Source organism: Dermacentor andersoni, chromosome 11 (genome assembly GCF_023375885.2).
Source record: "Dermacentor andersoni chromosome 11, qqDerAnde1_hic_scaffold, whole genome shotgun sequence".
NCBI classification, from domain to species: Eukaryota; Metazoa; Arthropoda; class Arachnida; order Ixodida; family Ixodidae; genus Dermacentor; species Dermacentor andersoni.
The window spans coordinates 103,048,045-103,061,723 of record NC_092824.1 but is presented as its reverse complement, the minus strand read 5'-3'; the positions used below and the strand labels follow the sequence as shown (position 1 = coordinate 103,061,723).

At 43.9% G+C, this 13,679-nt stretch overlaps 1 protein-coding gene across 6 annotated transcripts in view; it reads right to left on the bottom strand.

The window, feature by feature from the left end:
* The window catches only part of LOC126538991 (F-BAR domain only protein 2), an 86,183-nt gene extending 72,787 nt beyond the window's left edge, over positions 1-13,396 (bottom strand). For 3 of the 6 annotated variants that reach the window (XM_055075244.2, XM_055075245.2, XM_055075246.2), the window contains exon 1: positions 13,175-13,395. In XM_055075244.2, coding sequence (XP_054931219.1) covers positions 13,175-13,204 — 30 coding nt within the window. In that variant the 5' untranslated portion in view covers positions 13,205-13,395. Of the gene's footprint in view, positions 1-13,174 lie in introns of all 6 variants that reach the window. The other 3 variants (XM_055075242.2, XM_055075243.2, XM_055075247.2) reach the window with 2 other exon arrangements.
* Between the last annotated feature and the right edge of the window lie 283 nt (positions 13,397-13,679).

The following is a 13,679-nucleotide window of genomic DNA, read 5'->3' as shown; positions in this document are numbered from 1 at the left end:
TGGATACATCAATAAAAATGGAGATGGTGGTCCCGTGGTGTCGCAAACCCCATGGCTCCCAGTTAGTTGGCTTGAAAGAGTGGTCAAAGGTCATACAATGACAGTGTCACCGAAGTTGGCCACATGCCTCCGTGTTGGCAATTCCCTAATTGCTTATTCTATGCTCATCTGCATTTTACAGGCTTCAAACCTAAAAGCCTGCTCTGCTCCGCTACTGCCATTTTTCTTGGAATGCAGGGGGCCCCTCTCATTTTCTTTGGTCCAAAATTGTTTCAATTAAGTGAAAATGTTATAATATGTGCACCTCGATGACAAAAGAAAGGGGGAAATAAATAAAAAAAGCCCCTCTAATAGCTTCAAGTGGACTATCACTTTCCACCTCCTGCCAAGTGTTATTTTCTCTTTAGCACCTCTCATATAGCTATGCTAAGTCATTTTCAGTACCCTCAAACATAAGTAAATTGCTAAATAAGAAAAAGTTAATCAATGCAGCTATATTCCCACTCTCAATGTTCGTAATACTGCACAGAATTACTGAAGCCCAGCACAGACTATTTTAAGAGCAACATTCTTTTACTTTTCCTGTCACTTTGCATGGAGATGGCTGTCTAGTCAAAATAATCTGGGCCGATCCCAGAGGTAAGATAATCAAAGATAGTGACTTGGTGGGCCCATCCTGATACCAGTTTTTGAAAGCTGAAAGAAAGTTATTACTGCTTTCTCGAGGTCGTCATATTGCCAGCCTATGTCTTTCCCATGAGCTTTTCTAAAACTAACTGCATCTCACACCTTACACTGTGTGCTGCACACATATATTACAATGCATCGGTTATCCACTTCAACTTTCACGCTCCCACTCTATCACTTTTGCAGCCTAATTTTTTTAGCGGGCACCATCAAACTAGATGGGGCTTCCCCATCAAGTTGCATTAGACAGTTGTCCATCCAGGTTTCTGCAAATGCTAACAGATCTTGCATTTATATAGTACCCCTAACATAGGTGTGTTAAATAAAATTAAGGCACCAAACTGAAGTGCACGATGCGTGCCCTCGCAAATATTTCAATGTGGTTTGTAACATGGGTTGATCCTGCAGACAATGCAATGTCGCAGCACCCCCCCCCCCCACCTCATAGCATTAAACAAAAGAGCCAACCAATAAGCCTCCTCAGGAGCTTTTCTCAACAGGTCAATTAGGAAACTGTCGCTTGACTTTGGCAATCTCCCTGCAACTGTTCTCACAATTACTTTTTCCTCCTTGCTTGGAGATATAGCTGCAAGCATTCCCTAGGGTATTCAGTTAGGCCTTCTAGAATTCCCCACACATTCCCATGTCACAGGCACGTGTCCTTTAACCAAAACATGTCCTTTTTGGATTACGAAACAGGCACGAGGCTTGTGCGTTATAAAAGTGCAATGTTATTTGCCCCTAGGGAAGCGCTCTCTTTCTCATTCTCACAGTTTCAGCTGGTCAGGCCACAGTGCAAACCTCCCAAGCCAAGCACGGACTTGCACGTGCAACAGCAGCTGCCCAAGTGCTCACTCCTTCTTTTTGCATCTGTTTCACCCCTGGGAAGTTCTACCCTCGCCCTGTTGCACAATCCCGTGGAACAAGTAAGCGTAGTGACAGTCTCTTGTCATTTATTTGCACGGCCTGCGGGCTTCTCTTCCGCTTTCGTAACACTAATCTTTTTTTCTTTTTTTCTTCACCCCACTATACACGTGACTCAAAGCATCTGTACACAATTGTGTCCGTGCACGTGACAGCACGAGCAACGTATGTGACTCAGACCATTGTCTACGTGCCTTCGAAGAGTCCCAAACAGCTGCCAAGTGATTGTCAGATTCCACGAAACGCTACAAAGTCGCAGGAAACGAGCTTGTGAAAGTGCTCCCTGCGATTTATGCAGCTGCAATGATGCCAATTTCCCAGCACGAGGTTCGCCGGTTATCAGAGCTGTTTGAAGGAGCTATAGTTGCCCTTACTGGGCTGGCATGATTCTTTAGCTATCTATAAAAACACACTAAACAAAAGATAGACTAAGTTAGTAGACTGCACTTTCAGTAAGTAACATAATCAATTTAACTTAAAAAGAGTTTTTGGTGGTACTGGAATGGTTTTCAAGTAGTGAAGAGGGACGCTAAAGAAAAGATAGGCTACGTTAGTGGGCTGCACTTCCATTAACACGCCCCCCAAAATAAAGGCTCAGTAAAGCAGAAAAGGAATTGAATAAATAAGACAGGAGGTAGTGACCCCACCAACCAAATTCTGCAACAGTTAAAACAAAAATTAAACTGTAGGGTTTTTAACATTCTGAAACTGTGTTATGAGGGACGCCATGGTGGAGGGCTATGGATTGATTTCGACTGCCTGGGGTTGTTCATGGTGCACCCCAAGGCACGATAAATGAACAATTTTGCATTCTGCCCTATTGGAATGCAACTATCACAGCTGATAATAGAACCTTTTGACCTCATGCTCAGCAGTGCAATGTCATAGCTAGTAAACCATCACAGTGGGTGACAGTAACATGCATAACAGAGAGGCCAATGAGAATAGGTTAGGTTGCTTGAATAATGAACAGGTCTTCACATTCCAGTGCTATAGAAGGACATACCCAAAGACTTACGCTCAGAAGTACATGTTGCTGGGCTAGTCGGTTCATTCTGCTGAGTAGACCATAAATGTGATCGCTTGGTGCAAACAAGGAAGGATGGGAGGGAAGAAAGGGAGCGCCAACTTTCGACTGTTTATTCTATACTGTATACGATCCAATATATACAAGCAAGCGAATGCACAACATACAGAACCACTTCAATCGTGCAACATCCTAATCACAGCTGGCTATCAAAAAACCTTTCTGCATAAAAAAGTGAAACTGATGTGTCACTAATAAAGATGAATCTCGCTCTCTAATATGGAATGCCTCTAACAATTCACGTGTTATGGTGTCCCTGCTTTTTCTAAGAATCCGTATCTTGCCCAGTCAAGCCTCACACAAACATAAATTGCAGTGCTTAGACAAATGTGCTCTGTCTTTACCTTCCAGTGACAGCTCATGTTCCCGTGCGTGCTCATTTACGCAATGCCCAGTCTGGCTGACATGTGTTACCACAAGACATAGATGACTCCGGTAGCACATTTTGTGTACGGTTTGGCATGTATTTTACAACAACCACGTTTCTTACTCCCATCAGAAAGCATGTATAGACACAGCTGGGCGAGCTTGCGTGGCGCAGAGAATACGACTGGCACCCCATGCCTGTCTGCAACCTTCTTTAAGTTGTGAGTTACACAGTGCATATAAGGTGAGACCTCCGGCCTCACCGTCCTCTGCGCTTGCTCAGCCCTTCTCCTGCATTCGTCGCTCTTAAATGTCTGGAGGAGTGACTCGGCAACAGCAGTAACGGCAGTAATGAGCGCGCGGGGAAACCCAGTGGAAGACAGCTGAACCAATTGATTCTTAAAGCTTGCCTGCAATGCGTGAGGGCATGACCGTACAAAAGCGGATTCAAGGCAAAGTTGAGCAATAGTCCTCTTAACAGCCTTGGAATGTGCTGACTCATATGGCAATAACTCCTTTGTTGTCCAAGGCAAATAAAGCCAGCAGGTGTGACTCGTCTGCAAGGTGATGTTGATATCTAAAAATTGCAAAGAATTGGAGGAAGGTACCTTGCGAGTAAAAACCATTCCCTTCCCTTGTTTCATTCTGTCCTTCCTTGTTTGTGCCATGCAATAATATTTAGAAGGCTCAGTTGCAGATAGTACTGATTATTGGCTGTGAGCATGAACATACGTTTAATACAGGTGTCACACAGTGCCATTTCGATCAAATTTCTCGGTCGTTATTGGCCTCCCTCTGCGCAATCTACTGGAGAGAGCCAGTCGCAATCAAGAATTGCGATCCGGATCAGGCTTGATTGTGATAAAGAGAGGCCGTGTGACACTGGTATAAAAAGAAGCTTTAGCTCGGGAGCTCCCATTTGAAGACTACATGGCAATGGAGAAATTCTGTCTCAGTTACCACTGAACCTGCTTTTATTATTTTATTAAAATCTAGTAACTAGGAAATAAAGTTTCAATTTATGCTATAATTTATCGTACAAGTATTGCAATATTTTCGAAACTAATACCGAGTTCACAACTCTGTAACTCAGCGGTAAAACTAATATAATTCTGTAAACATTTAAAATGGACAAAATTGATGTATCATACATGGCTCTCAAAGATAGTACTAATTTGTGGGGTGGTAATTTGGGCAAGTTGTAACAGTTCAGTCATGATTGCGAACAGCGCACTACGAGAGACAAGGGATGGAAGAAATGTGAAGGAAATGAGGACACAGTGCTGTCTTTCAACTAAACTTTATTTGACAAACATTTAAGTTTCATTCATTCTTTTTCTCTTTGTTATTTTCTGATCTTCCAACTAAAATTTATTTAGTTGGAAGATCAGCCATGTGTCCTTGTTTCCTTCGCATTTATTCTGTTCCTTGTTTCGCAAAGTGGGCTGACATCATGACTACTTTGCAATGTAGGACTTTTGCAACACTTTTGTAAACATCACTACAACTTCCCATAAGCTGCAAATTGATATTTAAAATTCGTCAATTTGAGATGCCCTAAAGATGCAGTTTACTGAACATTTATATCTGCTGTTACTGCAGTTATGATTTTGTAAACTTCGTGCTTTTATACATTTTAAACTCATTGATTTTGGGCGAGTTTTATAGAAAAAATTCCAGGCCTTAATATCAAAATTATGCTCCCTAGAGTCATTAGAATTTAAGTTTCTCTCTCAAATGCAAATTTAATTCAAGTCGGCTCAGCAGTTGTCTGATAAAAACATTTCTGAATTTTACATGTACTATTTGAATTGACAAAGTTTGCCCCGAGCTAAAGCTTTCATTCCTTTCAAGAGAGAAGAGCAAATGAAAATGCAGGGAGGTTGACAACTTAACTAATGTGGTTTGCTGCCGTATGTAAAAAAAAAATAACATTTATGCTGGCATGTCACCACAGGCCTGTCACATAGACCTGTTTTTATACAGAATGGAGCAGGCAGGGGCTTTGGAGCCTGCTGTGTAGAATTAAATTACCATAGAGGCCAGAACTCTGCATTTAAAAAGCAGGCAGCTGTCAGGCTTATCAAGTGCAGAAAGGAAGCTTCTATACCTGCCCACAAAACCAGAAGCAGTCACAGATAGGATTGAAACCTCCAATTCAGCGCGCAACATAACCACCAATAGTTATTAATAAGTGTTGACTACCGCTGTAAATGCAATTGTAGATGCAATGCTGTAGATGCAATTATTTCTAATTTTTATTTATTTGTTCTCCTCAAAACCCAAAACACAAATACTTAAACAACTGCAAGCTTTCAACCAGTCAGCACATTGACTGGTCAACTGCTTTGTTTCTAAAAAAATGACCCTATGAAAGGAAATGTCATAAGTTCCTTGAAGTTTAAACCATTTCACAAGCTCATATAAAAACGCATTCTTATTTTTATAATGGCAGGATTTCATACCAGCTAGGCTGAAGGATGCTTGCATGGCATTTACACATACTCTGGCACATACCTGTAACTTATACCCATGCCATACGGGCAAGGTTAGCACCATTAAAAGTGTACGGCCTTAAGTTTCTTCATGCCATTATATTTTGGTCGCTTCTATATGTGCATACTTAATGACACTAAATGTTGTGATGGCGATGGCTGCAGTGAAGCGTTTAAGGTTGCTTGCCAATAATACAATAAAAAAAAGTTATTTAGGGAGCAAACGTTTACAAAAAGTGCGTGAAAAACATTAATGGGCATATTTTATGTAGTTTACTCCAGGAATGTCATTTTTGCACCCAGCCACAAGTTGTTTGAAGCCGAGGCTTTCGATGCATTCTGCGGCCAAGTGAGTTGTGATGGTTGTGAGAACACACTACACTGCGAAAGAACAGCTCTTTTTTAAAGAAAAGTGAAGAATATATTGTCACGGTACTATTCCGCAAGAGGAGCGCCAATGAAGACACTTTTTGATCTGGCACATAATTTTGACCCTATGGTTCAGCACTTCATTGCCTTGTAAGTATATTGTAAATGTGTTTTCCTGTTATGCATGCCTCCACGTAACATCTTGGTGGAGGCAGTATTCATTGTTTTTCACTACAAATTCGTTTAGCATGGTCAGAATGTGGAGACATCGGGAACGAGAGTACACATTTGATAGCCAAGTGAGATGAGTATGCACTGCGCTGCAAATGGCTAAGCATGTCTAAAACTAACGAAGAATAAAATGACTAAGCAGGTCCATGCGACAATCCGCAAATGGCATTAAAATTTAAGGCATTACCAAGTTAGCGTCATTTTCTGTGCCCGTGTGGCATGGGATGGCTAAAGCAGGTAGCGGGCGTCAACAAGCTACCGGTGATTAGAGGGACCCCTTTGTGTGGCGTTGCGCTTATGAAAGGGTGTGGCACGGGTATTACTTGGCTTTCAAAACTTACCTACTTTTAATGTCTAAAGAAATTAAACACAGGGAAAGCTTCAAGAAACAAACTTAATTTATCAGTAACTCAAACATATTACAAGGGAGTCTTCCAAAATGGCTCTAAAATGTAAGCTCTAAAATTAAAGCATAGGCCATTAAAACTGCACTGACTCCCATGTGCCCTATTATTAGATTAGAACTGAAAGACCATCGGTCTACAGATACTTAAAATGACACAAATAATAAGAGCAAGGTCAGCAAGATAAACGACAGTTATCAGCAGTCTGCGTGATGCATGAGAACAAAACCATCAATGGTGTCAAACAACCACGCTCTTTGTTCCTTCGGCAGGTCACAAGGCATCTGCCATAAGTGCCAGCCGACAATAGCCTTTCTAGAAGTTGCAATCAGTGTCATTTAATAACTTGGGTGTTTTCTAATGAACAAAGGGCTCACGTATATCAGGGAAACAAACCTCTACTGTGTGATCTGTTGTTAGCTGGTCACGCACACCAAATTACACAGTCATGTGGCATTTCTGTTCCTATCCAAGTAAATTTTATCATTATGCATCACGCCAGCACTTCTTTGCCCAATCATTTCAAATCTGTATGTTGTTATACTGACAACTACTAGTTACCTGGCAACTCTTGCGGTACCTTTCCAGCACAGAGGAGCCGAGTCAGTTAACATACTGCAATGTATGCGACATCATATACTGCTCTCTTTGATGGCATGGTTTGAGTACAATACTTTAAAAAGGCAGTGGAGCCTCGGTCTCATTTTTTTGTTGTCAAAAGTTGAGCATTAACTGTGCTTCCAATATTCGTGATCAACAGGTACACATTGAATGTATTCTCTTTGAATAAGACATGCAAGGAAAGAGTAGCTATCAAGATTGACGACCTGAGTGAGCAGCTCTCCCTTTACACTGCAGCAACAATTTACAGACATTTTTTTCAGGGATTAAATACTATACAGACTCTTACAGTGAAAGAATTCATAAGGGAACTAACTTTTAACAAAAAAAAGCCGGCAGATCCCATGCTCTGTGGGAACCAATGTTATGCGAAGCAATGTGCAGGGAGCCTACCAAGTTAACGAAACGACTGAGAGCACAATGACGTAGGCATCTGTTTCATAACCTACATGATCTGCATGTTATGACATTCATGTAATGACCTATCATTTATTTTCGTCATACACGCTTTGTCATAGTGTGCCAATTTTGGTACAGACCATGTTAACGAAATGACCATGACAGCACCAAGACGTAGGCAGCTGTTTTCATGACCTACATGATACACTCTTGTCATACTATGCCAATTTTGGTATATACCAAGATGTAGGCAGCTGCTTCATGACCTACATGACACGCATGTCATGACTTATTATTTATGTTCGTGACACACTCTTGTCATACTATGCCAACTGTGGTACATACCAAGTTAACGAGACGACCATGAGAGCACCAAGACGTAGGCGAATGTTTCATGACCTACATGGCACGCATGTCATTATATTCATGTGATGACCTATTATTTATGTTCATCACACTCTCGTCATACTATGCCAATTTTGGTACCTCAGAACTTAACAAAACGACCATGAGAGCACCAAGACGTAGGCGCTGTTTTATGACCTACATGACACACGTCATGATATTTATGTCATGATCGATCATTTATGTTCATCATACACTAATGTCATACTATGTTAATTTTGGTACATACCACGTTAACGAAACTACCATGAAAGCACGAAGACATAGGCGGCTAAATAGATAGTGTCAAAGTGGCAAATTTTCAACAATAAATAATTCGCATTTCATACAAAGAAACGCAGCTAAAATTAGCATGCATATACAACATGCTTCACAGAAAGTAATCTCGCACTGCCTTTCTGGACAACTGTAACACATCTACAGACTTATTTGCAAAACAACTAAGCAAAGCTGGGAGCAAAACTGATTGTTTAGTGTAAGTGCTATGAGGAGTAGGTATGTGCCAAATACTGGGACAAAGCCTATTGCGTGCGGTAATGTTTTTTCTTAATTGTGAAATCTCAGTGTAAAATGAATTGTCCTATTTATGGTCAAGAAATAAGACTGCAGCAAATGATAGTTATAATAGTCATTTACATTTATTATTACAAGTTGTTAAAGAGTTTCTGCATTTAAAAGTCAAGCGGAACATTTTCAATTTTTCTCACAAACTTCTGTATTATGAAAACTTTGTTTGCATGCGTTTCTGTTATGCCCCGTATGAAGTGTGCACTTGTATGCCTTCATGAACAAATAGGAATAGTATACAAGACAGTGAAAGATTAGGTGTCATGCTACGCTACTTCACGCATTACTTTTCCTCACTGCTCCTTCGGCTTCTGTTCTTATTGTTCCTGTCGACTACAGACAAATTCAGTTTAAAGTTAGCACACACATGCGTCTGTTTTTTGCTATCCTATTTAACCTGGCTCTTGACAAAAAGAAAGAAAACACAAACCAGCCAGAATTAACAGCTTCTTGACTCATTCTATCTACCTGCAAGTGATTTTTCTTCCACTAGACAAACACTGAGAGACTTCTGAAGGAACACCATACCAGTCTGGCACAATATGCATATCCCTCTAGGGTCTGGTTAAGATCATTTGATTACCACACAACAGCACAAATTCTAAAGCTAAGCCAACATACATGTCCTCTATCATCCCAACAGCCAACAACACATGGCAACGTCGGGAAAAGCCCTTGTTAAACCTTGCTTTGTTGCAAATGTCAGTCAGTACGCACGAGAGAAAAGAAAAACAGAAAACATTCTGCACAACGTGCAGAGCAAAACAAACACGTTACGTCATGGAGGTTTCTGCCTTTAGACCGTTATCTCGACGTTGGTGTTCGAGGCCTCTTCCGTCGAGAACTTTCCGGGCACAATGCCAGTTCTTTAACCGTAGGCATTATGAATGACTCTGCCTTGCCCCCATTCTGTGTGTCACTATCTGCCCATGAAGGCTGGTTATTGCTTACTGTAATCCGTCAAGGGAAGGCTACTCTTCTGGGAGACATTTGCCAAAGTAACAGACCACTTTTTTAAGATTTAAAACTGGAGAAAGTGGTCACGTATGGTTTTGAAAAACTAGCAAGAAGGACTTTGCACAAGCTTAACGATCTAGCCCTTTGCCCACAAGAAAGATCCCATAAATTGTAGCAGTGTGCAGTAAAGGATGCACACACAAGAAAAATATACTAGAGATGCGCTACCCTATCTGTGCATTTTTTTTTTTTTCTTTCGGTACACATTGTTTACTGCATGCCACTACTATGGATACATTCCAATTTGCTGCTTTTTTAAAAAGGCGCACATCATGGGTCGTATCATGCAAGGATTCGTTTACCTCAATTTTATTCATTTTTATCACCCATTGCAGCAAGTGGCCGACAATGGCATTAGTGAAGACCTGGCATCATGCCAGTCAACGATGAAAGCAAAAGGAATGGAAAATGAAAAATATCCTTCCAAACTACGATCCCAGGCTTCTTTCGTGTAATAACCGATAAATGTTTATAAACAGTGCATACGTGCAAAGTTATCAGATGATCGCTGAAAAAAAAAAAATTCTTTTTATTTTTGTCCATAGCGAGACCCATTGTGCGCTTGTTCCCAAAGTTGCATCATAGAAAAAACTCAGTGACACAGAATCTTCCAGTATCTTTTCTTGCTGACACAAACCCCTTATCACTTTCACGAGCCTTCATTATCTCGAGCTGTCGGAAAGCAAAAGAGTCTGCCGAGAACCTCCTTCCCTCATAACTTGCCGCCACAGCGCTTCTACACATATGGCGTGATAAATACAAATGCTAAGTCCAAGTTCTACAGACACAAACGAAACTTTTGTTGTCATATCAGTTCCTGGAAGCTCCTTGTGTTGGTACTTAATCCAAAGAACAGAGAGCTGCTGCAGTGAAAATTACGAAGCACGGAGTTACTCTTAATGTTTGGCTGTTCGAAGGCTCTGTTCAGAGATGAAACAACCCCAGGGCCCTAGCTGGAGTAGACGCGATTCCGCCTGACAGCAGTGGGCTCGAATAATATAAAATGATGTCCTGTTTACATGCAGCCATACGGTACATACGCACAAGGATAAAAAGAAAAGACGGTGTTGTGAACTTCATAAACAATACCACCTAAAATTGGTAAAAATGTTTCCCAACATAACTGACCATAAGGCATTATTTAAAGAGCCAACCCAGGGCACGAAAACTGCCTAACAAAGGGTATGGACAGCTACTGTCTGCAGATGTTTACATAAAGAAAGAAACATACATGGCGTCCTACAGCTACAGCTGCATATTGAAACATGATGGAGTAACCGGATGTTTTGTCCGTACTACCAGCAGTTGAGCCCTGCTGCAAAAGGAGACGCGATGAGTCATCAAAAAGGTTTAATTCGCATAAAACACAGCACGGAAGTGCCACTTGCGCGAACAGAGAAGACGAAGAATTTGGTCAATACCGCAGGCGCGGTAAGGGGACAGTCAACGCTCGCTGCCACGCACGGTCGTTTCGTGCAAAAAACCCCGCGTGTCCTAGGAACGCGGGCAGGCCGCCGTTGCTAGGCTCAACATCACGACCCTCTCGCTCCTCAGTGCGCAAAAGCTCGCTGCACGACTGTTACGAAAGAGGTTAGCGCGCGCACAGTAATTGGTTTCACCGCCGTCACTTGGCCAGGCTCCTCACTGCCGCTCAAACGTTTATCGCCGCGATGGAAGGCCTTCGAATCTCTTCCAACGGTCGCGCCGGGGGCACGGCGGGCGGAAATCGACTTTCTCGCGACGCCGTGCGGCAGTCCAGCTAGTACGCAGTTGATCGTAGGCGCTGCTCGCCTTTTCTTTCTTTCGTTTTCGCACGACTGCTTGTGGTAGCGCGATAGGAGATCACGCACGAACGGAGAAAAAAAAAAAAAAAAAAAACTAGGCGATGCGACGGTGTCGGCACGTCGTCACATGCGCGCCTCTTCTTTCTGTATCGCTTCTCTTTATCATTTACCTTCTTTCTCGGCAGCCGATCACGCGGAATGCGTCGCCGATAATGAAGGCCGTGACTCGCCACTATGACGCAAGCCCCCAAATCGCCCTCACAATTATCGCACCCAGCAGCGCCGGCGCCCGAACTGCACTTTTAATTAAAAGACACCGCATCGGTAGCCCGTACGGAACGTTGAGACACGGCGGACAGGCGCTCAAGCATCGAAACCGCGTGTTTGAGGCGCTCGGCAAGCGTCAAGCTCGACATCTTGCGTCTGCCACAGGCCTCCACAGGCAACACGGGTGCGCGTGTCCGCTCAACCGTCGGCTCAACGAACCACGACGGCCTAGCTCCGTCTCCGGTCACGAACCGCGGTTTGTGTTCATGCGATGCGTGAAACGAAGCAATCGTGGCGAGCTTTTGTCGTTGCCAAAGCGCGCTCGCACAGGATGCGTGCGACGCGCTTAATTCTTTGGCACCGTACGTGCGTTTTTGTTTTGTTTTTTTCGTACCACGAGAGCAGACGACATATGGTATTTCGTTTTACTGCACGATGACATAATAGAGCGCGAGGTTCACCTCTGCAGCGGTGAGCGGACATGTAGCTTTATAGAGACGGCGATATCTTTATAACATAGCTTCGCCTTTCAAGGCGTTTCAGCGGCCCCGGTTGCCCACATCAAGCGAGCAAACGCGCTTCACAGTCGTAAACGCTCCCATTTACAGCCGATGAGAATAAGCACGATAAACAAACCGCGCGTACAGCTGAGTCACGCGGTTAACACCCCACCGCTGAGACCCGGAGTCGCCGCACATGCGCTTGGAAACAGCCCATCCCTGTCTCCGCACTATCTGCACCGGTGGGGTCGATCCCGTGCGCATTTGGACCTCACGCAAGCACGCTCGAGAGGTCGACCACCTGACAAGCCAAAACAGCACACACACATAAACAAGCCGTCGCCCCAAGCACGAATCAGTGCGGTGTGACAAGACCCCGGCTGCGCACACAAACACGACCGCATTCTCGCAGGGTGATTTGTGCCAGCACTAAGCATATGCTTCCGTGCTCACGAAAGCAAACCCAAAACACCGTTCGACTAACGAGGATCTCTTGGGCAACTCTGCTTGCACTAATCACGTCCGACGACTTTTTCGTGGTTAGTTTCTGCGCGCCTTCTCGCTTCTCGCGTAGTAAAGCGTGCATTTATGTATTTCCGTTGCGAGCTCACTTTCGTCCTTCCCTACGCCGACGACGGGACGTTTACCCTCTCTCGAATCGCGGTGTGGATGCGTCTACACGCATCGACGGCGCTCAACGCGAGACGGGGCGGGCGACAGAAAGCAAAAACTAATAAAACAGCACTCCCGAAGCATGGTATCGCGTACCCGCGGCAACACACCACCGCCGCACCACCGTGGTATGCATCCAATGCTCGCGGCGAAGCCACAGCACGAATTACTCGCCGCGCTTGTCACTGTAGCGCCGGCGGCTCGCTGTCCGGCAGCGTTTTCGGTTGAATATTTAGGCGTAAGCGAGCGCGGACTCGTCGGGGTTTATGCGATGCCACTATCGTCAGGGGTGATCGGAACGACACATCGGGGAAGTGGTGTCCCGCTTAGCGGGCTGCGCGAACGCGCGGCGGTCGAGTTTGGCAAAATCGGTACGCACCCAGAAGTAGTCGCGGAAGTCCACAGTCATTTTGGAGTCATGGGAATGGCAGGGATGGTGTGAGGGTACCGCGAAAATTCCTCGCTGTCTTGTCGTTGGGTGGGGAAGGGGGTCGAGTTCCGATTCACTGATGGCGTTGGCCAAATATCACACACAGGACAGCACAGCCACCACAACGGCAGAGCAGCCAGCAGGCAACGCGAACGAGAGCCCGAAACGAGACTCGACGAGAAATCGTCATCGCATGCTTGTCGAATCGGCCATTGTCGGGTCCGGCGCCGTAGTGTCGTACTGGTCGTACGACGAAAACGAAAACCAGCAGCAAATACATGCAAATTTGAACAGTCAAACATTGTTTCAATTAATAAATGTAGCATCCACAGATCTCTGACAGCGGCAGATAATTTTAAATTTAAGATGTCAACATGGTGCAGGTAAGAGGGCCTTTTGTTCAGATCTGTTCAGCTTCTGAAAGTTCTATGTGTGCCACTTTTTTTTCGGACAA